This window comes from Marmota monax, unplaced genomic scaffold (assembly GCF_021218885.2).
Source record: "Marmota monax isolate L192 unplaced genomic scaffold, Marmota_monax_Labrador192_F-V1.1 WCK01_AAM20220418_F8-fsc00020, whole genome shotgun sequence".
Classification (NCBI taxonomy): Eukaryota; Metazoa; Chordata; class Mammalia; order Rodentia; family Sciuridae; genus Marmota; species Marmota monax.
The window spans coordinates 15,459,474-15,483,830 of NW_026692912.1; the positions used below are offsets into that span (position 1 = coordinate 15,459,474).

At 46.0% G+C, this 24,357-nt stretch overlaps 1 protein-coding gene across 3 annotated transcripts in view; it reads left to right on the forward strand.

Moving 5' to 3' along the window:
- The window catches only part of Morn5 (MORN repeat containing 5), a 32,640-nt gene that overhangs the window by 1,295 nt on the left and 6,988 nt on the right, over positions 1 to 24,357 (forward strand). Inside the window, exons 1-4 of one of the 3 annotated variants that reach the window (XM_046451866.2) lie at positions 3,444 to 3,495; positions 3,971 to 4,118; positions 6,506 to 6,617; positions 11,349 to 11,480. In XM_046451866.2, the coding sequence (XP_046307822.1) occupies positions 3,972 to 4,118; positions 6,506 to 6,617; positions 11,349 to 11,480 (391 nt within the window). In that variant the 5' untranslated portion in view covers positions 3,444 to 3,495; position 3,971. Of the gene's footprint in view, positions 1 to 3,443; positions 3,496 to 3,970; positions 4,119 to 6,505; positions 6,618 to 11,348; positions 11,481 to 24,357 lie in introns of those variants that run through there. The other 2 variants (XM_046451865.2, XM_058581691.1) reach the window with 2 other exon arrangements.

The window sequence follows — 24,357 nt, forward strand, 5'->3', positions numbered from 1 at the left end:
GCACATCTACCATGGGACTGTAAAGAAGGAGAAATGAAGAGTGAGAATTTGGTGGAATCTGTGGGCTTTATTCACAGGTTGTTGGATTCCAGTAGTTTTTTTTTTTTTTTTTTTAAGGAAGAAGAAGGGCTAGGGTTGTATCTCAGTGGTAGACACTTGCCTAGCATATGTGAGGCCCTAGGTTTGATCCTCAGCACCATATAAAGATAAATAAATAAAATAAAGGTATTGTATCCATCTAAACTACAAAAAAAATTTTAAAAGGAAGAAGAGATCAATGTCTAGCCAGGGTTACAACAGAGATTTCTAGAGATGGTGATAGTAAATTTGGGGTTCTATCTCTAACCCTTAGTCAATCTTGCAAGGGAGATGTCATTAGCTCCACTTTAGAGGTAATTGGGGTTTAGAGCTTCAGATACTTGTCCAGCTCATCAGGTAAGTGGCAGAATTCTTGAAAGTGTGCACTTTCCCCTTGGCTGAGAAGGGGTAATTTTCGTTTAGAATTTAAAGAAGAGAGTAGCTTCTGTATACAATAAGAAGTTGATATTTAACATTTAGTTTGTATAGACTCCCTACTACTGCTGGGAATGTAAAAGATTACAGCTGCTTTGCAAAAGTTTGACCATTTCTTAAATGAAAATACATACCCATACAAACATACATATATGAGTGCATTTATAAATTACATAAATGTTATCACATTTATTTGTGATAATAACCCCCAAGTGTCCCATTAATAGGCAAGTGAATAAACAAATTGTGGCATGTCTATCCATGGGAACACTACACAACAAAAGGAGTGATAAATGGTACACACAACACCAACATGAATGAATTATAGAAGAATTGTGTTGAGTGAAAAAATCCATGGGGCTGGGGTGGTAGCTCAGTGGTAGAGTGCTCGCCTAGCATGCATGAAGCACTGGGTTCGATCCTCAGCACCCACATAAAAACAAACTAATGTATCCACCTAACACTAAAGATACATAAATAAATATTTTAAAAAAAAGAAAGAAAGAATCCAGACACCAAGAAGTACACACACAGGGCTGGGGACTCAGTGGTAGAGCACTTGCCTAGCACAGAAGGCCCTGGGTTGATCTCTAACACTGCCATAAATAAATAAATAAATAAATAAATAAATAAGATGTATGATGCCCTTTATATAAAATCCTAGAAAATGCAAACTAATCTGTGGTGACAAAAAGCAGATGAGTGTTTTCCTAGGCACGAAGGCTGTGGGGAGGGGCACACAGGAAGGATTACAAAAGGGCATGCAGAAATTTTGGAGGATAACAGATATATTAGTTATGTCTATTGTGATGATGGTTTTCTGAGTGTATGTCAAAACTTACCAAATAGTCCATGCTAAATATGTGTATATTGTGGTATGTCAATAGTACTTCAATAAAGCTGGTCAACAACAACAATAAAAGAGAGATGATTTCCCAGTACCATGTGTGAATATAAAAAATAAAAAACTAATGTAGGATCTTCCCTCAAGATCATGGTTTCTTTGGAATAGTTACAGAACTGAATTCTAGATAACACTACTGCAAAGCAGCACAAGAAGTGTGCTAAGGTAGACCTACAAACGCAGGGGGCAAAGGGAGACCAATAACATTTATGTAGTGACCACTATGCTCCAGGTGCCTTTGCCTGCATCTTCCCTTCCTTAAAGCAATTCTGTGTGGTAGGCATCATTATCCTCTTTTACAGATAGGAAAAGTAAGAGTCAGTAATTACATAACTTGCTCAAAGTCACCTGGTTAGCACTGGACAGAGCAGGTGTTAAAACCCAGGCCTATCTGTCTCTACAACCACCTGCTTTCCACTGTAGAGCCCTGCTGCCTCCACAGAAGCCACGCCCAACTGGCTTCACAGAGATGATATTTGAAATAAACCTTGAAGGTTGGGTAGGATTTCGGTGGGTGGAGAATCAAGGTGAAGAATGTTACTAGATAGAGGGAACAGCAGGACCAATAGCCCAGAGGACTTGTGTAGGGAAGAGCAGATTATCAGTTTGGCCAGAGGTAGGGTAGGCTTAGAGGGGTTATGGGAGGGAAAACTGGGGAGTGGGCTGAGCCCCAGAAAAGACAAAGTTCAACACTTTACCCAATTCTGGCAGTGGAGGAATCACTAAAAGATCTTCTAGGACTCAGTGTTGGAAATCTAATCGATTTCATTTCTGTATCACTCCTCATAGTGCATATTTGTAGTAGAGAATGAATTTTGGCCGAATGAATTAATAGGAGAATAAATGGTAGATACTAGAAATATGGTAATCATATCCTCATTAGGCATTGAAGTCTTCACTATAAAGTGGCTTTCTGCATTCTTTTTAACTTACTTCACATTTAGAATGAAAGTTTTTTTTTTTAAAGAAAGAGAGAGAGAGACAGAGAGAGAGAGAGAGAGAGAGAGAGTTTTTAATATTTATTTTTTAGTTTTCGGCGGACACAACATCTTTGTTTGTATGTGGTGCTGAGGATCGAACCCGGGCCGCACGCACGCCAGGCAAGCGCGCTACCGCTTGAGCCACATCCCCAGCCCCAAGCTTTTAACTTTGAATGAATTAAAGAATGAAAGGGAAGGAGGAAGAGAGGAAAAGAAAGAGGGATGGAAAGGGAAGGAGGAAGCTGACAAGGTGGCAGAGATGGAGCAGCCCACACCCAGGTCTGCAGGCTCGGAAGCTGGGCCTTCCCCACCGGGCACTCATGTTTGGGGCTGTGGCACCCATTCCATCAGTTCTCTGGACTTTCTGTTCCCTTCATTCCTTACTCAGTAGATGTTTGCAGGGCACTTGTTTAAGAGGGAAGCGTGGTCCTAGGAATTGAGAGCAAGTTGTTCCTCTCTAGAGGCTCTGATTAAACACAGGAGATGAGGTGTTTAATTGCAGCACAGGGCCTAAAGTGCTGAGCTTCCAACAGAGTTTAGGGAAGGTGACTTCAGCCAGTGGGGAGGAATGGAAAAGGAATGAATTAAAACATAGCTCTTATCCAGGCATAGTGTAGCATGTACCTCTGTAATCCCAGAGACTTGGGAACCTGAGGCAGGAGGATCACAAGTTCAAGGCCAAATTTAGCAAGATCCTGTCTGAAAATAAAAAATAAAGAGGGTTGGGGATGGAGCTCATTGGAGAGTGCTCTGGGTTTAATCCCCAGTACCACAAAAATAAATAAATAAGAGCATATTTAAAGAACTCATTGTATGTCAGGCCGTTTACTAAGAAAACTGTCTGTCGTATACTGTCAGGGGTGACCTCAGAACTGAGATTAGTTGCACCCATGAAGAAGCCGGTCCCCTGGTCCAGCTGTCCTTGCTGTCCCTGCCGTGTACTCTTGTACACACCCATGATTTCCTGCAGGGCACTTGCTACACATTGTGCAATTGCTTACTTGTGTCCCTCGTGCAGACCGGGAGGGCGTCCGCCTTGCTTGGGTCTGTGCTGTATCCAGCAGCTTGGCTCTCGACCTAGCACTTGGCTCACAGCAGGTGCTCTGGAAATATTCTTTGGGAAGGGAGGGGAGAATAGAGACAGAGAAATTTGGGGAAGTGTCCAGGATGATCCTTCTAGAAAAGGTGCTGTATTCAAACCCATATCTCCTATCTCTAAATTTCATATTTTTTCAAGTATCCCAATTGTGGCTTAGTGAGGAGGAATAGGGAAGTCAAAAATCTGCTGACTGAGCCCTGGCCTTCATTTCAGTTTCTATGGTGTGGCTTTGGGTACATCCCTACCCTCTCTGGGCCTAGCAAGAAGGTATTTCATTGAACAGCATGAACTCCAGGACAGCCTTCAGGTGAAGGGAGAAGGAACAGACTGAACTCTGCCCCCCCTCTTAAGCAGGATTTTTGAGGGAAACAAAACAAAATTTGGGGTTTTAGACAGAATATTGCTGAGAGGATGACGCGTGAAATCGAGGACTAACTTCCTACAGGGCTCAGTGATTTTCCTATGTCCTTGCAGGATGGAGGGCAAAGCTGAATACATCCTCCCAACAGAAACAAGATATGTTGGGGAAATGAAGGACGGCATGTTTCACGGCGAAGGAACCCTGTACTTCCCCAGCGGGAGCCGATATGACGCTGTCTGGGAAAAGGGATTGGCCATCAAGGTGAACAGATGGGGGAGGCAGAGAGGGATCCTTGGACAGGAAGAGCCCCCCCACACACACACTGCTGTGATGCTCTGCCTCCCTGTCTAGCACCCACCCATATCTATTTTGTATCTCTCCCACTTCTTGATTTCCCAGAATATTCTCTAGGATATTCTAGAATATTCTCCCTCTCAATCTGGAATGGTCCCTGAGGAGGCTATGATGAGTTTGAATCCTGCTATGCCTCTTATTATTTGACCTTGGGCCTATGACTTTACCTCTCTTGAGACTAGAGTTCCTCATATGTAAACCAGGGACATTGGTTGTATTCATTGTCTATTGCTGCTATAGCAAATTACCACAAATTTGGTGTCTTAAATAGGCACAGACTTATTATCTCACAGAGCTGGAAGTTGGCAGTCTAAACTGAGTGAGCTGCATTCCTGAGACTCTAGGGGACAATGTGCTGCCTTGCCTCTGGAAGCTGCCTGCATTCCTTGGCTCCTCACCATGCTTCATTCCCACCTCTGCTTCCTTCGTCACATCCTCTTCCCTCCCTCTGCTTGCATCATTTTGTTTTCTGTCACCCGGACCTTCCTACCTCTTTCTTATAAAGACCCTGTGATTATATTTGGTGCACCCAGATACCTCAGGAGAATCTCCCCCACTTCAAGATCCTTAATCTAATTGCATCTGCAAAGTCCTTTTTGCCATGCAAGTTGACATAATCACAAGTCCCATCGTATGTGAACCCCTTTGGAGGCCATTATTCAGCCTGCCACAGTAGTACTAGGCATTTCCTAGGAGGTTGTGAGAATAAATAAAGCAAAATATGTGAGCACTTTGCCAAGTTCTTGGCACAGAGTGGGTACTCAATAAGCGCTAGCTCTGCTGCTGTCATACATCATCTAATCCAAGGGGTCTGAACCTGGAATTTGTGGCCCATGGATAGAATTCAGAGATCAGTGAACCTGGTTTATGCACAAAAGTTTCTATGTGTATGGGAGTATGTTTTTCTCTGGGAAAGAATCCGTAGCTTTCATGAAGTTTCACTGGGTGTGTTGGGCCCTGACTCATAACCTTAAAAAAGGTTAAGAAATACTTCTTATTTTATAACTTGGAGAAGCTAAACCTCAGGAAGGGGATATGACTTACCCAAGGTCACACAGTGAATTAATAGTACTGTGGGAATTTCCACCCATGTTTCCTGATGCCTAGGCCAGTGTAGATTCTGCATCCTGAGATTCCCTTTAGCATGGATGCAGCAAAAGCAGAACGCACATGTTTGGACAAAGGGTTGTGGCTGATGGTGCTGAACTTTCGGCTGTGATAATAAAAGAATAATAAGTAACTTTATGGGGCTGGGGATGTGGCTCAAGAGGTAGCGCGCTCGCCTGGCATGCGTGCTGCCCGGGTTCGATCCTCAGCACCACATACAAACAAAGATGTTGTGTCCGCCGATAACTAAAAAATAAAAAAATATTGAAATTCTCTCTCTCTCTCTCCCTCTCTCACTCTCTCTTTTAAAAAAAAATAAGTAACTTTATGAGTGCTTAATATGTCTGTAGAATTATCTGGAGAACCAAAAGGGCATGCACAAACACATGTATATATACACTATACATATATATAGAGAGATTTATTAAGAGATATTGGCTCATGAGATTATGAAGGCTGTCCGACAATCTGCCCTCTGCAATTTGGAGCCCCAGGAATGCCAGTGGTGAAGTTCAAGTCCAAACTCAAAGGATGAGAGCCATGGAGTCAATGATGTATTCCCAGTCAAAGTGCAAAGGCCCAAGAACTAGAAGTGCTGGTGTCCAAGAGCAAGAGAAAATTGATGTCCCTGCTCAGGCAGAGAGACAGAATTGGTCCCTTTTCTGCCTTTTTGTTCTATTTAAGCCCTCAAACAATTTGGCGATGCCCACCTGCACTGGTGAGGGCAATCTAAAGTAATCATTCTACTGACTTAAATGCTAATCTCTGTGGAAACACCTTCACAGACACACTCAGAAATATTTTGCCAGCTATCTGTGCATTGCTTAGTCCAGTTAGGTTGACACATAAAATTAACTATCACAATCAGGCACTGTATTAAGTGCTTTACCTGCACCTCTCATTGAATTCTCAATCGCCCCTATTAAATACACACCATCATTATTCTAATTTTACAAATGAGAAAACTGAGGGCCAAGAGAATGGGTTGTCTACCTAAATTCACAGAGTTCCCATCCTTTGGGTGGCAAGCACAGAGCTCAGAACTTTATACCCATTCCCTCCAGTCCTCACAACCATAATAATTGTGACGATCATCACCTCTTTTCTATGGCAGTAAGAACCCACCTCTTCCTTGACATCCACCTTCTCCTGCTTCCTCAAGAGCACGTGTGTTCTTTGTCTTCCAGGGCACATACACCTTTGCAGATGGGCTGCAGTACGATGCTAAGAACTGGCACTACTGCGATGGCTATGACCGGAGGTTTTACACGGAGATCTGCTTTGGCTTGAAGCCTTCAGGTATCCAGGCATCTGCCCTTTCCTTCACACCCAAACTGAGAGGGAAACTAAAGCAGTGTTAAATAGTGTCATGGCCTACTGAAGTAACCCAAGGAGTGGGGGAACTGAGCAGCAGAGAGAGGCAGCAGAACCCAAGAGAGCCAGGTCCTGGAGCCAGAAAGGCCAGTCCTCAAATCTTAGCTCCATCTACTAGCCGGGCACTGTAAGGGACTGCCCCTCTGCACCTCAGCTTCTCCCCTCCAAAAAGGGAACGATAACATCATCTACCTCACAAGATGGTTGTCAATAAGATAATTCCTATGAAGTGCATGGAACAGCGCCTCGCATGTGCTTGGCAGGTGCCTGGCAGGTGCACGGTACATGGTAGCTGTTTCTATTTATGGTACCTACTGCAACCCTAAAGATATGTAAACAGGCCAGGCACAGGGGCGCATGCCTGTAATCCCAGAGGCTCAGGGGGAGGCTGACACAAGAGGATGGCGATTTCAAAGCCAGCCTCAGCAACTTAGCAAGGTGCTAAGCAATCAATGAGACCCTGACCCTAAATAAAATATAAAAAAGGGCTGGGGATGTGGCTCAATGGTTAAGCGCCCCTGGGTTCAATCCCTGGTACAAAAAAAGAATACATAAATAGTTTAAAAAGTGAAAGATAAGGGCAAAGAGCAGCACCAATGGAGTATGTGCTCTGTGGACCTGGGGCTAGGAGAGACTCCGTGGAATCCCTGTCTTCTTGACTCTCCTGAGAACCCTCCTGGACAACCTTCCCAGTCCCATGTCACAGAGGAGAAAACTGAGGTTTGGACACGTTTCCTGGTGGCAGAGTTCATCTGGGATCCAAGTCTCCCTCTCCATATCACAATACCTCCCTGCGAAAGCCACCTTCCAACCCAGAGGGCTACTGCTGGACCAAGTGTCTGCCTTCAGGGAATGGTGTCTTAAGGGGCTCTCTGTGTTTCTAAGACTCATGTAAGGTTGGGTGCATCTCAAGTAGAGCATAGTTCTGAGCACAGCTGAGGTGATACATTCCAAATGACAGGTGACAAAGTGATTTCAAAAACTGTAAAAAAAAAAAAAAATCTCAATTTAGGTTAGGAGAGAAAGTGTTGTGCAGTTGACAGCATGATGGAGCCAGAAGGTCGGAGTTCCATCCTAGCATTCCCTCTCAATGGCTGCATAAACTTGGACAAGTCACTCTCCAACAAGGAAGAAACTTCCAGAAAGCATCCAGGCATTAGAATCAGATAGACCTGAACTCATATTCCCAGCTGCTTTACTTCTTGGCTTTGTGACCTTGGGCCAAGAGTCCTGCCTTCTCTCCCTTTCCTGTCCTGACACTTGCTCCCCCATTTCTTCGTCTCGCTGTGTCTCCTCATCTCAACACCCCCCATTATTTCTGATGAGGTTTCCCATCAGTAGTAAGTATTCTATCCCCCTCCCTTCACTTCTAACCTTCAACTGCCATCAGCTTCCAAATTGAAATCAAAGTCCCCGAGACTCAGATTCTTCCATCCAGCTTCCCTTCCATGGGTTGTCCCTCAGCTTGTCTGCTCTGGTTTCAATACCATCTCACCAACCCTGTCTCCCCAGTGATGACTACCTCAGTGAGTGTCAGATAAGCTACCTCTCAGCTTCCCTTTGCCCCACGCGCAATAGATCACCTGGTCCTAAGATTCTACCTCAAATATGTTCCTTCATTTGTTCATTCAACAGATACTGAGCACCTCTGTGCGAACCTCTGTCAGGGCTCTGCTCATCCTCTGCCAATGGCCTATTCCAGACCTCCTTCATTGCTCCCCTGGGTTACCTAACCTCCTCAGATCCCCACTTGATTCCTAAACTCATATGTGAATACCTAACCAGTGTAATTTCACATCATGTTCAACCACAAGAATGGCATCAAATTGTAATGGTTGCACTATATATATATATATATATATATATATATATATATATATATAGTCAAAATATACCCTATTATCATGTATATCTAAAAACAATAGATTTTAAAAAGATCCCACACTTCCTCCTGGGCTGGTCTCCATTCTGCAATCACTTGCATCTTTGGTAAGTATAAATTTGGTTACCACCTCCCAAACCTCCAACCTTGAGTATTTCCTACCACCCCAAAGGTAAGGATCCAAATTCATTTTTTTTTTCCTGACTGGAATTTGAAGCCGGGGCACTTTATCACTGAGCCACATCACCAGTCCTTTTTATATTTTGTTTTGAGACTGACCATGTCTCTGGCTAAGCTGCTCAGGCTGACCTCAAACTTCAGATCTGCCTGCCTCACTCTTCTTAGTCACTGGAATTACAAATATGAGCCACTGCTTCCAACAAGGGTCCAAATTCTTAAAAATAACTCATTCACCAGCTCCTGCTGATGTCCCCAAGCTCTCCCTAGCTACCCACCCTTCTCGGCCCTTCTTGCTCTTGCTATGGCTGCTTCCTCTCTGTTCCTCACAGACACCAAGCTTTTTCCTGCCGTTCTTTGACTTGGAATGCTCTAACCCATCCACTTTACTCAAATAACTCCTTCCCAACCTTCAGGTCTCAGTTTTATGTCCCTTTTTCCAGAAACCCCTTCCCTGAATTTCTAGACTGGGTGGGGTCTCCCCATGGCATGTCACTAAGCAGCTGTGACCCTCCTCCAGAGCTGAGATCAGGAGTGTTCTGGCTCTATCTTCCTAAGCCAGCTGTGAGCAACACCAATACAGAGCTTGGACTTATTAAGGGACAGATTGCCTGGCATATAGGAGGAGCTCTGTAAAGAGTTTCTGTCAAAGGGATAATACTCCTGACATCACAGTGGAGGGAGAGAAGTACACTTGAGGAATCAAGGTAATGACATCAACAAACCCATTTTGGCTGGTAGGGGAGGACCCAGAGCTGCCAGCCTAGGTTTAACTTGAGAACCTTGCGTACCACTCTCCTCCTGGGTTAGCTGTGACTGTGATGGGGCCTAGACTTTGTCATGAGCTCTTTACCCCAACTGAGGCCTGTGGACAAAGAGCCCACGTGTGTGAAGAGAATTCAGCCCTCACATGGCAGTTGGTTTCACCAAAGGGGAGCCTCTGCCAGTCTCAGAGGCAGTGTGGTGACCTTTCTCTGGCCTTCCCCTTCTCCTCCAGGGACTCCCAGTAGAGGAGCTTTGTCCTAAGAGCCCACTCCTTTCCCATATCACTCTGCATTCTGCCTCAGAAGGCAGGCATTGTTAGGGCAGCTCTGCTGCTTGGCAAGGTGATGGTTAGGGATGACCCTTGACTTCTCTGAGCATCTGTGAAATGGGCATTGGCCTGAGGCTTCAGTGAGAGAATGACTGTAAAGAACTTAGCATGGAATAAATGCTCATTAATCATTAGCCAATATGCATGGTGTTGGGGTCAGGGCCAGGGGTTATCATTAGCCAACATTAGAGCACCTACTCAGCAGGACATTGAGCTGTAAACATGAGGCAGTGTGGATGTGGGCATTCAACTGTCCGTCCAGAGAACAGGGAATGACAGGGTCTACAATTAGAAGGAACTTAAGAAGTTATTTATTCCAACCTCTTCCTATACTCAGGCCACAGCATTCCAAGATAACACTCAAGGTGCTGACGACACAAAGTGCTTTCACTCCTCTTTCCCTCCTGGGCATCTCAGGGTCCATGTCTTGGGGCTGCACCCAGGCCCTGCCTCTCCTGATACAGGCACTTAGCACACAGATTCCAGAGCCAGACTGCTTCCTAGCTGGGTAACCTTGGGCAAGTTACCTTGGGAACGCTACCTCTGTTCCTCTTGACCCCTTGGCTTCTCAGAGCATCATTCTCTCTCTCTCTCTCTCTCTCTCTCTCTCTCTCTCTCTCTCTCTCTCTCTCTCTCTCTCTCCCTCTCTCTATACACACACACACACACACACACACACACATAAATTTTTTTTTATACTAGGGATTGAACCCAGAGGTACTTTACCACTGAGCCACATCCCCAGACCTTTTGTAATTATTTTTTAAATTTTGGAACAGGGTCTCACTAACTTGCTTAGGGCCTCACTAAGTTGCTAAAGCTAGCCTCCAACTTGCAGTCCTCCTGCCTTCAGCCTCCTGAGGCTCTGGGGTTACGGGTGTGTACCACCACACCGGCTGGTTTTCTTATCTATAAAATGGAGCCACAGGGTTGCTCTGAGGAGCAAATGAAATGAGAGAAGCATAATGCCTGGCACAAATAATCACTCAATAAATGGCAGCCACTGTGGTAACTAGGTAAGAGTCAAATTTCTCCACTCTCTGACCCTTGTCCCCCTGACCCATTTCCTTCCTTGTATTCTCCCTCCTATGTACTCTGCTCCACAAGGTTTCTGAGTGAAGCTGGAGGACTCATACCTGTGGCCTTTGCCCACACTTTGAATGCCATCCCTCTCCTGGACCTGCCCTCCTGTCCACCTGGGCAACTCTGAATCAGGCTCAGGGTCTCGCTGACTCCAGAACCTGAATCCTTTATCAAGGTAATCCAAGAAGGAGAGGAGCAAGGAGAAGAGTAGGGATCAGGAGAAAGACAGAGTAGCATTCCCAAGATCCTGCCCACAGGCCCATTTTCAGAAATCTCCTTGCATCTCTGTTCTTGCTTGGTTTTCTTCTAACCCAGGGAACGTTTAGTTCAATATGAGCATCCATCCACAGTGGGTCTCAAGGGGGCATTGGTTTGGATTGGGCCTTGGTAGTAAACTAATCGCTTGTTGTACCTTTTCAAGGTATCTCTCAACTCACCAACATGGACCCACCAAGAACAATTCCCCCAGCCTCCTATGATTGTGGAGATGGCTTCTACGACCCCAACACGCGGATAATTAAGGACTATAGGAACCACTTTCTGAGAAACGCAGGTGGGTTTATTCTGACACCCTTGGCATGCTTTCTCTTCTCTTTATCCACATATAAGATTTTGCATTTGATCAGAAAGAACTTTTTGATGACAAGACAAAAATTGGACTTTTTGTGCTGGTAAGTCTGCACATAGTCTTAGAGTGGGGTCAAGGACATCTAACTGTGATGGCACGAGTGAGTGTAGCACTGAAAGGACCGAAGTAGTCATTTTTGCATGCATTCCTTCAATAGCATGTAATGGACACCTATTCTGTGCTAGACACTGGGCTTGGTCAGCAAAGCTAGACACGAATCCCTTTCCCTATGGAGCTTCGATTCGAACAGGCAGCAGACAAGGCCTGCAAACAATTGATTGTGTCATAGAGTAGGCACCACCAGAAGGAAAAGTATGGCCCTGGGAGGAGGGAAAATAGGTGTCCCAGAGAGGTGGGAGCGGTACTATGGAAGCATGATTAAGGAGTTCCGAGTTCAGAACTGGCCCGTCAAAGAAGGTTTCAAGGATATGACAACTAAGTGGAGGCCTGAAGAGTAACTGGGAATTGAGCCCAGGCAAGGGGAAAGGGTTCCTGTCAGAGGAAGGAGCATGGACTCAGGCAGAGGGAGGAGCAATGCCGCGTGGCCCAGGAAGGCCGCTGGGCACAGCCAGCTGGAGGGTTCAAGTGGGGAAGTGAACACAAAGCTGAGCAGGCTGAGAAGGACTGATGTACAGTGCCTTAACTCACAGGAGCCCAGCGCACAAATAAGAACATGAACATTTTTGTGTAATGCAATGACCCTTAACGTTCAATCCCTTTCCTGGAGTCACAGTCCACTAGGAATAACCGTAGCTGTGGGACCTGATGCCCACACATGCATGCCCACAAGTACACATGTTCACACGCACATTCTGCATATGGTCTTAAGGGATCGTTGGTCCCTCTAGAGACTCAGGTCCAGAAACCTTGCTCTGTCATGAGAAAGAAACTCACGAATGGACCAGAATGGATTTACTGGTTGTGGACAGCATCCTCTCCAATAATGACAGCCATAATGATCAGAAAGTTGCCTCTGAGGAAGGTATTAGAGCAAACAAATGGTTGACATGTCTGTGGCTGGAATCCCGGAGCTGGGGCATTGGAGGAACCGGGCCAACGTGTGCTCCCCGACTGTCCTGACTCATGTTTCTTTAAAGTCTTTCTCCATGAACACAGAGCACTGTTTACTCTGTAGAGCACTAATTCTGCTGAATGCTCACAGGCTCACTGCGGGCTTCCCTGGTCAGATGAGCTAAGGCGTTGTCACATCCAGCAGTCCTGACCAGGTTTATTTATTGAAGGCTTCTCAGGACTTTGATATGCAAAAAGGCTTTGTGTTTTTCCTCAGGTATCCAAAATTCAACTGTAATTAACGACTCATTTCTGTAATTATTTGCTTAATATCTGTCAGATCCATGTGGGAAGGGACTGTCTACCTTGTTTCCACTTGTATCAGTCAGGGGCCAGCCAGAAAACAGAAAGAACTGAATATCGGGAGCTCCGCTAAGTGGCTATTGGAAACCCAAAAAGCAAATGGGGTACATTGAGGTAGCAGAGCAAGCAGCTGCAGGAGGAGTCCTGCCTCCAGGACTCGGGCCGGCATCAAGAGCCTGGGTTAGGAGGATCTGGAAGGTCCATGGAGGGACCTCAAGGAACCACAGTCAGGCCTCCAAGAGGGCACTGTCCAGCCGGGCTGGCTCTTTGGGAGCACTCAGGAGGGGCCCTGCAGAGCTGGGACCCTTGGCCTCTGAGAAGGGTACACTGGTCAGCAGAGCCTCCAAAAAGAAGGATGAAGCTGACTCTGGGAGTGTAGGTAAAAACAAAAAACTCCTGGAAACTGGACATGAAATGAGTGTCACTCTGAGCAACACTGACATGAACATCAAGCAGAAGAGAAAAGAATGTGACTCCTCGGTTCCGCAAGAGCTGTCGGCAAAGCAGAAGTGTAGTCCAGTCAGCCCCAGGCCCCGCATGGCAAAGCAGAGTACAGGGGGCCAGTGAGCAGCTTCTATTTGGCCCAGTCCACATCCTCACCCGCCCTCTACAGACATGTTCTCTATGCTTTCTTGTATAACGAGTTGCAATCATTCTTCCCGAAGATACCTCACCTCTCCCCCAAAGGAGAAATGAGATAGAGGCCCGGTAGAGATTGTGTCCATCACAGAAGCATTAAAAAAGCATGTTATGACTTGAGAACAAGAAATGATGATTCCCAGAATCCTGTGGGCAGAAGAAGCCATCCTTGGTGATTAAGCTAATAACACATCATGGGAAGAGAAGACCATTCTTAGGAAGCCTATAGAATGATGGACACTGAGAGTCTGCAGGTATTTGTCGAGTACCAGCTGTGAATCTGGCTCCTGTTAAGCATGGTAGTGGTAATAATGTCAGAATCATCTGTCAAGGAGCAGAGAAACTAATGGTACAGTAAGTCATAATAATAGAGTCACTGCCAGAGAAGTTAGTGGGGACACCTAAGTCTGGAGGCCAGCAGGCCAGGGAGGTTTTCTGGAATAACCAGAATCTATTCAAAAACTTAGAAAAGAGCAGAAAAATACCCAAAGTTGGGAAGAGTGTTAAAAACAGAGGGAACAGCACATGTAAAAGCTTAGAATTGGGAGAGAATATTTTACCTCTAGGGAGCCCAAGTAGTTCAGGATCATGAGATTATGATATGTGAGTGGGAAAAGAGCAAGAGAGGAAGCCCAAGAGTCCGGGTTACAGCAGTGTGAAAGATCTTGAGTGTCTTTTCGCCATGTGACAGTGGGGACTAAGGGAAAGTCTTAGCAAATAGCCTAGTAAGTGCTTTGTCCTTTAGAAAGACTTCTCTGTTTAGAGGCCAAAGCGGGCAAAATTAGATAGAAGACCTTTCTGGTAAGATGGTGGGAGAGGGGCATCTGGATTCCCAGTCCTGGCCCTACCTCTTTTGCCGGCTGCTTGCCAGCTGACCTTGTATCAGTGCCTTCCCTCTCTGGGCCCCTTTCTCTTCATGTGTAAAATGAGGGAGTTGGGCTGGATAATTTCTAGGGTGCTTCCAACCTTAAGAGTCGAGGATGGAGGAGAATATAGCCAAAGGATATTTTGGTCCTGATATTATAAGATGGACCAAGTTCAGAGTGTCCTGAAAACCACTAAAAGGGAGCCTCTGTTCTTGGACACCTAGTCATTACCCCTGACTCACGTCCCTCTGCAAGGGACTGACCTGCACTCTGTCCATCTTGTCTTGCTCAGGGCCTTTCTCTCCAATCTGCCTCCATAAACAGTGCTTCCTGTTGGCATCCTGAGGCAGGAGCTAGTGGCTCTCTGGGCCTGGCGTGGGTGACTGAGGCCATTCCACAGTAAACACAGTGCCTCTGCCACTGCTATTAAGAAGCCATGCCACTTGGGTGGGTCAGGGCTGGGCACTTATTTTTTTAGCAGGTCACAGACTGGGGCACCAGCAAAGAGTTGCCTTCGGTTCCCCTTCAGGCCTCTCTTCAGACCTCGGCTCTTTCCCTGTCTCCTGTGGGCTCATTTTCCCTAGTCAGAAGCTTGCTTTAGGCCTAACTGATAAAACCCAGCTGCTGCTAAACTAAAAACATGCTCAATTTACTGGATGTGGGTGTTGGAGAACGTCTTTCTTAATTGGGAAGGGTGGTACCTTGCTGGATTGCTGTGCAAATCATTTTTCTTTTGTGTGAGGGATGGGATCTTGCTTTGCTGCCCAGGCAGACCTTGAACTCCTGGGCTCAAGCCATCCCCCTGCCTCAGCCTATAAAAATTTAAATCCATCCTTCCACTCCTCAAAAAGGCTTTGAACACCTACAACATGCCAAAGGATCAGGGCAGGCAACATATTCTGACTATATAGCTCACAGTAAAGAATTTTATATCATGGCCCCGTTCTCTCTCCCACATACACATGCATGCATGCACATGTGTGTATCTTTGCATATACAATGTATTATGGTTTTTTCTCCTCTACTTATTTCTGTTAAATATAGGTTGCTATGCACTAAATTAGTTCATAGTCCCTGTAGGAGTCAGGACTAGCCATTGTAGAGTATTTGTCTAGACAGCCTTCCCTGACCCACCTGGCCCTCTCCACTGCCCTGACTGCATTAGAGGTCTATCCTCTGTAGCCTTCCCGAGCCTCCCTAACAGTACTTATCCAGTGACAATGGAAGTATCTTTATTTGGGAGCTGCTTGAGGACAGGAACCATGTGACTATCTGAATCTCACTATGTCCCCAGCATCTCACACAAGTCCCATGAGTTGGAGCTGATTAAGTGTAAAAGAAAAAGCAAGCAGGCAGGCAGAGCACCTGCTTGCAAGTCCCTTGTATTCTTCAACCAATTATACAAAATTCAATACCTGGCACATAATATACAACTTATTATTCTGAATAATGAAAGCAATCTACTGTATTTCTAAGCACTCTCAAGTTTTCAAAGCAGCTTAACAGCCATCAGAGGTCTCAACCCAGTGACTCTCAGACCACATCTGGTCTGCAAAGTTTTTGTTCGGTTGTTCCAATTCTTGAAATTGCTTGGGTTTGGATCTCTAGTCCCCAATCCACCATGGACCAGCTGTGTGATCATAAGTAGATTACTTTTGCTTAGAATGTCAGTTTCCTTATCTGTAAAATGGGCAATATACCTCTCTGGAGGAGTTGTGGTTAGGAAAGATGAGATTCAGTATGCAAAATACATAGTACAGCACCTGGGCCAGGACAGGTGTGCAGTGATCGGTAGTTGTGTCTGGTGTTAGGATAATTGTTCACTCAGGCTGGAGGAGAGAGAAGAAAGTTAAGCCCTGATGTTTGTTAAGCTTTTTCTAACTGCTGCAGAGCAAAGAAGTCTCTAGGGAGACAAATGTGATTAGATATTCTCAATCCTTCTGCCTCCACAGGTTTTCACTTGGGAAATGAAATGCTGGTGGGAGTTTGGGTTCTGCAGGCTCTCAGTCCTGGCCTAATTTTGAAGGTCCATCTTCCATCCTCTGACCTCTTCTATCCCCTGTCCTAGTCCAGCCAGGCTAGCTGACATGCACTGGGACACAAATCCTGCACATTTTACCTCCTTACATATTCCCCCAGCACAGATTGCCCTTCCTCCTTTCTCCACCTATCACCTTCCTCCTCATCTGTCAATGCTTAGCAAATAACAGAAAGCCATGACATCTTTGTTAGTAATCACCAAAGAAAGGTGTGCAGCTTCCCCTGCTCATCCACAACTCAGAGACAGGAGGTGGAAAAGGAATGCTCCTCGTGGAGGAGCTTACCAGCTTATCTCACCTGCTCTCTCTCTCTCTCTCTCTCTCTCTCTCTCTCTCTCCATATATATATTTGTAGTTGGACACAATACCTTTATTTTATTTTTATGTGGTGCTGAGGATCGAACCCAGTGCCTCACACATGCTAGGTAAGCACTCTACCACTGAGCCACAACCCCAGTCCTCACCTACTCTTTTCAATAGGGTAATTTGCATGAGCCATAATTACTATACCTGGTCTCAGATGGGTTAATAACTTGCTCATGGTTACACAACTTGTGACAAAATTAGATTTGAACCCAAATCTTCCCAAAGCCTGTTTGATGTGTTCTGACTATGGGTAGTATCCCCCAAGGTCCATTTTTGGAGGCTTAGTACCTACGGTGGTACTATTAGGAAATGCTATGGTCATTTAGAAGGTGGGGTTTTATAGGAGGTCTTTAGGCCATTGGGCACATGCCATCCAAGGAGACCCTCAGTCTTTCCACTTGGCTTTCTGGCTTGTCATCACAAGCTGTTTGCTCAACCATGTGCTCCTGCCATGATATGCTGCCCTCACCAGATGCCCAAAGCAACAGGGCTGCCCAGTCTTGGACTGGAACCTTCAGAAGCATGAATTAAATAAAACTTTCCTCTTTATAAGTTGTCACAGGTATTCTGTTATAGTAACAGGAAACTGACTAATATATACTGTTCCTTTTGTCCTTCTTGCCAGCATTGCCCTAATTTATTCTGTATGCATATTTATCTAGACAGAGGCATGTCTGATTCATAGTTGTTCCTCCACCAGGCACAATTCCTAGAATGCATGGGGAGCTCAGTAAGCTTCCTAAATGAATGAAAAGGTCCTTTTAGAGTCTTAAGACAAAAACACTATGGTCCCTAGAATGAGATACTACCTTATTTGAAAAGCGGTCCTTTCTTTATACACTGAGAGCCAGTAAGGAAACATTTGAAGATATTTGAGATAATTGCCTTTAATATGATGGGAAATTGGGAGATTAACTAACCCTGCCCCCTCCTACATGTCTCTTTCAATCCTCTCAGGAAGGCTAAGCCCAAGCCGTGTTGCCGGTTTGTATGTGTATTTCTTTCATGTCACTGTTGCTTGCCTCAACGTTACTCGTAGGAATCATTTGCAAAATAACTGCACCACTAATCCTTACTCCCTCCCCCCAATTAATGATACCCCATGCGAGTGTCTCCGATGAAAGGCACATTATTAATATTCAAAGAAAAAACCCTCATAACCATTTTAACATATACAACTAACAATGAACTAAATTTGCTTTGTGGAAGACAGAGAGTGAGCATCCCAAATTAGTTTATGTGAAAGCTGAAATTCTTCCCCGAAAGGTCTCAGTACCATCCTCAAAGAATATCCTGATCATCAGAAATGCCGTCAAGATTCCCGCCAACATTATCCCCTTTGTTGTCTGAAATGTCGAATCAAGCACATCTGGCAAATGTCCTAGAGCTCACAAATCTTTCAAACAGCATATAATTCCCAATGGTTAAAGAGATAACGCCACCGCTTAATCGCGCTGCTCTTCAAAATAGCACCAACTTTCCTTCAATCAGAAACAATGGCTTTGGCTTCTTAAAAATATCACACACCAGTGATTATTTGCAGAGAGGGCCTTTTTGCGTTTGAACCTATGGGTTCCAGACAGAATTTAAAATCAACCGTAAGCCTCATTTGAATGTACACTGTTAAGTGGACACTGGAAAGAAGGGGTGTGAATTGGGGTCTGAGCAGTGACCTACTGTGTGATTCAGAGTCTTTGGGAGGTGACAGGGGCTTCACCCAGGATGAGAACGAGGAAGATGAAGATGACGATGGCAATGAAAGGTAACATTGAAGGAGCATTTACCATGCCCTGAACCCTTCTATAGACGAGGGGGGGAATCCTCCTGGGAGCCTTGTTTGACAAATGAAGAAACTGAGGCTTGGTGAGGTAAAGAATTCCCCAGGAAATTTGCAGGAATAGGATTCACACTCAGTCTCATCTCCTTCCAAGGTTTTCCTCTTTCCACTCTGACTGGCCAGCTCCAAGATCATCTATTCAAAGAGGTATGGGCAAGAAGCCCCAGCATTGGTGTTTATCTGCTCCCCAGACAATTTAGAAGAGGGTGACTTTTAAGCTGCAGAGTGAACACCTAGAAATGAAAGACCACTTTGGCCTTCTAAAGTTTCTTGGCATTATTGTAGTTGGTGGGTTTTGTAATACGAGACACTGAACCTGGGGAGCTCTACCAGGGAGCTATGTCCTAAGCCCTTTTTATTTTTGGAGATAGTCTCACTATGTTGCTGAGGATGGCCTTGAACTTGCAATCCTCCTGCTTTAGCCTCTTGAGTAGATGGGATTACACAGGTGTGCACCACCGTACCCAGCTCTGGCATTGTTTAAACACGTTGAAAACTGGGAACACCTCAAATGTCCAACAGAAGGAGACTAGTTAAATAACATATGGTATATTCTTACAATAGAATACAATGTAGACATTAAAAAATAGCAGAGAGATAAACCTTATTGATATACAAAAGTATCCATGTTCAATTTCAGGTGAAAAATAAAGATAATAATAATAACCAGTGTTTACTGCCTGCTTGCTATGTTCCAGGTGCTGATGTGAGCACATTACAGGCATTATTTCATTTCATTTCATCTAATCCTCATGATAACACAGAAAAATAGGATCACTTGAGCTCAGGAGTTTGAGTCAAGCCTGGACAACATAGTGAGGCCCTGTCTTTAAAAAAAAAAAATGACCAGAGTGCTGAGGAGGTGGCTCAGTGTAGAGCACTTGCCTAGCATGAGAGAGGCCCTGGTTCCCATACCAGAACCACAGAATCATACAAACAAAAAACCTGGCCAATGACCAAGGGACTTTCAATGCCTCTGCCAAACCAATCTGAAATCACAGCCTTTCTCAGACAGGTGAGAAACCTGAGATCTAGAAGGCAAATCACATGCCCGACCCCACACATCCTGGCCATGTGGAGCTGGGGCCAGAGCCCTGCTTTCCCACTGCCAGCCACAGCTCTTTCTGAAAACCCAGCTACCTCTCCATGATGCCTCCCTAGCGGTTTCTGCAAAATGGCAGAGTGAGTCTCCCGCACAGCTCCCTCCCGTCATCTCTCCAGCAAGACAAAAGGCAATTTACCCAAATGTGATAATCACCTGGAGGCTGGCACGCAGGGGCATCCCTGCTTTATCTGTGGTATTGTCAGCAGCACTGTAATGAAGGCTTTGTGGAGGGATAATATCACACTCGTTACTGCCAAATGAAATGCCCTTGTGATCGCACGTCGCTGCCAGCAGACATGGCATTTGCTATAAGCAAAAGGGGTAGGAAGGGAAGCTCTGAGCATCGAAGCCTCCACTGCCAGGGACTTATCACATTCCAGTCCTTTGACGAAATGCCATTATCCCTCTTTGGCAGATGGGGAAACCAAGGCTCGAGAAGTAGATTATTTACTTGTCTTGCTTCTATTAAAGGGAAGAATCAGAATTGGAACCCAGATCTCTCTGACACCAGAGGCCACACTCTGAACCAATGAGACATGCTGTGGCCTTTCTGTGTCATGAACCTCTCTAAGAATCTAGGCCAAACTATGAATACTCTACCCAGGTTTTGGAACCCATCAGCAGAAGTTTGCCCACAGAAGGCAGGATCGGCCACCTGGAAGCCATCCATAGGCTCCTGACAAGATCTCTACCCTAAGAGTAACAGCCTGCCCCTGCCCGCCCCTCCCTGACCTGCGGAGTTGCCCCTTGAGCCCAACTTCACAGGCCCTGGAAATCCCCCTCCAGCCATAGTGCCCATCAGTAACAATGTGTCCCCCGCCCCCACAGCAGTCTGGAGGCATCCAGGGGACACAGCTTCCCCTTCCGTGGCTGGAGTCAGCCCAGCCAGCACCAGCATGGTTTGTTTGTCTCCTTTAATAGAAGTGCATGCAGGGCCAAAGCCCATGGGGCAAGCGCCTCACCTCTCATCCTCAGCTCATACTCTGGAAGTTAGAGCCTTTGGCTCAACCTCAGGTCTAAGAGAGGCAGACAGATTAGGAGCTGGGCATAGAGTCAGCCAGATCTGCTTACTAGCTGTGTGACCTTGAGCTAGTCTCTAACTTCTCTGAGCTTCAGTTTCTTCATCTGGAAAATGGGGATAAAAATAGGACGTTTCCCACAGGGTGATGTGAGCATGAAGGAGAAAATGCTAGGGGTAGAGAACAGAACTCACCCAGCCAAGTGCTTGGTACATACCAGCAATTGAAGTGGTGGTTATTTTGCACCCTGGGGTAAAAAGTTGAAAAGCAGTGGCCTCCCTAACTTCACATCCAAAGGAGGAGCCACTGTCACCTTGGCATGCTGCCCTGTGTCCTCTGCCCATCTGCTTTTGATGCCAGTTTCAAAGCTGGTCCAGAGGCCTGCAGGTTCCTGATCTGACTTGCCCTTGGCATTCTGTTCTAAATGAGGCCCCACCATCCGCATCATTTCTTATCCATCTAGAGCCTTGGACTCCCAAGCTCCCCACAGACACAGGCCTTCACTGAGCCACTGTGTACACTAGGATTTTTCAGGTAGGAGCCAGACCCAGCACCTACCCCACAAACCAGATGCATAAACAGATGGTCACAGGACTGGGTTGGGTGTTCTCTGGACAGAAGCCTGGGTGGGGCCTGAGTTTAGTTTAGTAATATAGCTTAGTATTAAATATAGTTTAGTAATAAATATAGTTTAGTAATAAAAATAACACAGAACATCCAAGACACATGAGGAAGGCAGCCCAACACAACTCTCTAGTCCTTGTCATATTTATGCTTATGTTTAATTTGAAATATCCAACATGAGGTTGTCTCCCCCTAAAAGTGAGGCGTGCCCCTGTTTCTCTGGTGCTACCACAGCCAGAATCACATTGGCTGAGGGAGTACAGAGAAGAGTGAGCGTGTCCCCAGCCTAGTCAAGATGATGTCCTAGACAAGGAGGTGCCCGGCCAGGCCTTAACGGGCAGGATTTTGTTGCACAGAAGGGAAGGAACAGCATGGACAAATGCACAGAGAGATCCAGGGGCCCGGGGTACTCAGGACGGAACCCTGAGATCTGCCGGTGTTTTGGGGGTCAGGGAGGAATCAAGGAGGCCTCCTTCGGGCTTTGACAGGAGTACAGCAGTGGGTCTGGGTGGGGCATTCGAGGCAGAGGGATCTAGGGCCTTGGGTGCTGGTTGGGGAGTTTGGCATCTGTCCTTCAGACAGCAAGCAGTAAGGACTGGAGTTGTAGAAAGGTTTCTCAGGAAAGTGGGTAGTGACCATGGGTAGCAGCTCTGAAGACAGACTTGACTATGACCCTGCATCCACTCACTAGCTGTGTGAGCTCAGGAATATATCTTCACCTCTCTGAGTCTCCATACCCTCCCTGTGAAACATATGACAGCACTGAATTTGCAGATTGCTTCAAGGACTCAATGAATTCTAGTCTTGCATGGAGTTTTGTAGATTCCTACTTACCATCACTCAGTGTCCCCACAACCCTGGCCTAATGGAGTCCTCAGCATCTGCCAACTGAACAATGTGCTCCCAACTGCTAGGCCACCTTCAGTCCATTGTCTACATGCAGCCAGAGAGCAGGAGTGAGCAAGGCTACACTGACAGAGTATCTGTGGCACTTGGCTTCTCTGAGCTGCCTAAGTAGGGTGGCTAGGTATCATGAATGTGGTTAGCAAACACAAATCCAATTATTAGTACTCATACAATAAAAGCAGGAAGCAAGAAGAATAGCTATAGACAGTGCTGGTGAATGTGTACCCTCCACCCAGCACACACTTGCTCTGGAGGGAGTGTGAGGGCCTGAGTCGGTGACCTCTGTCCCTGGGTGCCTCCGATCCTGGGATCACCTTGCTCTAGTATTTAAGGATCTGTATTGCTCACAAATACAAGCTCACTATGCATCTACACCTCAACAGCAGGAGTAACTGTCCCAGCAATGTCAGAAGAATGGCTGTGTGGCACTTAATGAGATGTTCTTCTCCAGCTTATGGCTCCCTAAGAGATTTCCAAGGCTCATTGTGACTATGGGCACTTTCCCTATACCTATCAACTGGGTGCCACCATACAACTGAGAGAACACCAACTGCACATTCACAGAGGTGTTTGAGGACTGCGTGAGAAGGGGCATGCAGAGTGCCTGCCAGGCACCACACCTGACACACAGAAGGGCTTCCTAATACCAGGCAGCTCTATCCCCTGCCCGACTCACCCCTCCCCAGTGATATCCCTAATCCTGCTGCCTGACCTTAGAGACCCTACCCCAATTATTTCAATGTATTAAAACAGAATGTAACCACACTCCCACATTGAATACACATTTTTTTTTTTTGGTCTTAAAACTTTGAAAGGATCTTTTTAACTTTGCTTGGTTAATTGCTTAACTACAAGTTTAACAATTGGCTGTGATTTCTTGAGAGTCATATGCATGCTGGAAAATTCTGGCAAAATGAAGAAATCGAGCCTGCAAGTGGAAATTCAAGTATAATGAAATTGTTTGCTTTCTAAGTTTAATTAATCAAATCTGAATGTATTAATTAGAACATTTATTAATTTCAGTTTTATGGTTTCTCTTTTTGATATTTTAGAGTCAATCATTTTTTCCAAGCCTCTTACATTTGAATAGGCCTTGAAAAGCTGGTGGGTGCTGGGCCCTGCACCTCTGGTTCCCAGCAGATGAAGCGGCTTGCCCCAATTCACCTGCAGCCCCCACCCACCTCCAAAGATGATTCTTTACAGGGAAAAGCAAGAGCAGCCCCAAGGCCTCCCACCAGCCCTTGGAGGCTCTGCCTGGGCAATGACCCCTCAGTCAATATTGATGATGCTGTGGCCTTGGCCTCTGGCCACCACCATTGCCAGTGAAGTTCAAAGCCTCTTTCCTGTCAGGAGTCATGACAGGGAGGCCTGGGTGTTGCCACCCTCCCTGTGGCCCTGCCACACCTGCCTACACAGCCCTGCCTTTGCCAGAGGGTGTGGGAGCAGCCCACAGGCTGGGATCCCAGCCTAGAGTTTTTTTTAGCATGGGCCTTGACCCCAAGAAAGAGAGCAGCCCCCATGATAGAAACCCTCTTGCTCCTGTGCCTGGCCTGGCTCCAGGCTCACTGCCAGTCTGGGCATCTTGGATGAGCACAAGGCCCTCTGCAGGTGGGCAGTGCCTCCTCCCTCTAAGTGTGATCTCACACATACTTAGACTTCAGACCCCTAGGCACACACACCAATTCACTCTTCTGTGTGAGAAAAACTGGATGGAAGCACACACTTTTGTGCATGTGCACACACTCCCTGCTTCACCAATTGTGACCAGTACCAGAGCACGCTGAGCCTTCCCCTCTGCCCTGAAGGAACAGCAAATTATTGCACCCTTCTAAACCTTCCCCTTACTTCTTCGTCTTAAGTGGGGGCAACCTCTTCTCATTCACTGAGGAAGGACGAAATACACAGAGCCAGGCCCCCTAGGTGGCTCTTTCTCTGCCCCTGGCCAGACTCAGTTTCTTCTGGGTCTTCTCTCTTTCCCAGCCCCCATCCCACCCCCAGCTCACAGGCAGGACCTGCATAGCCATGGT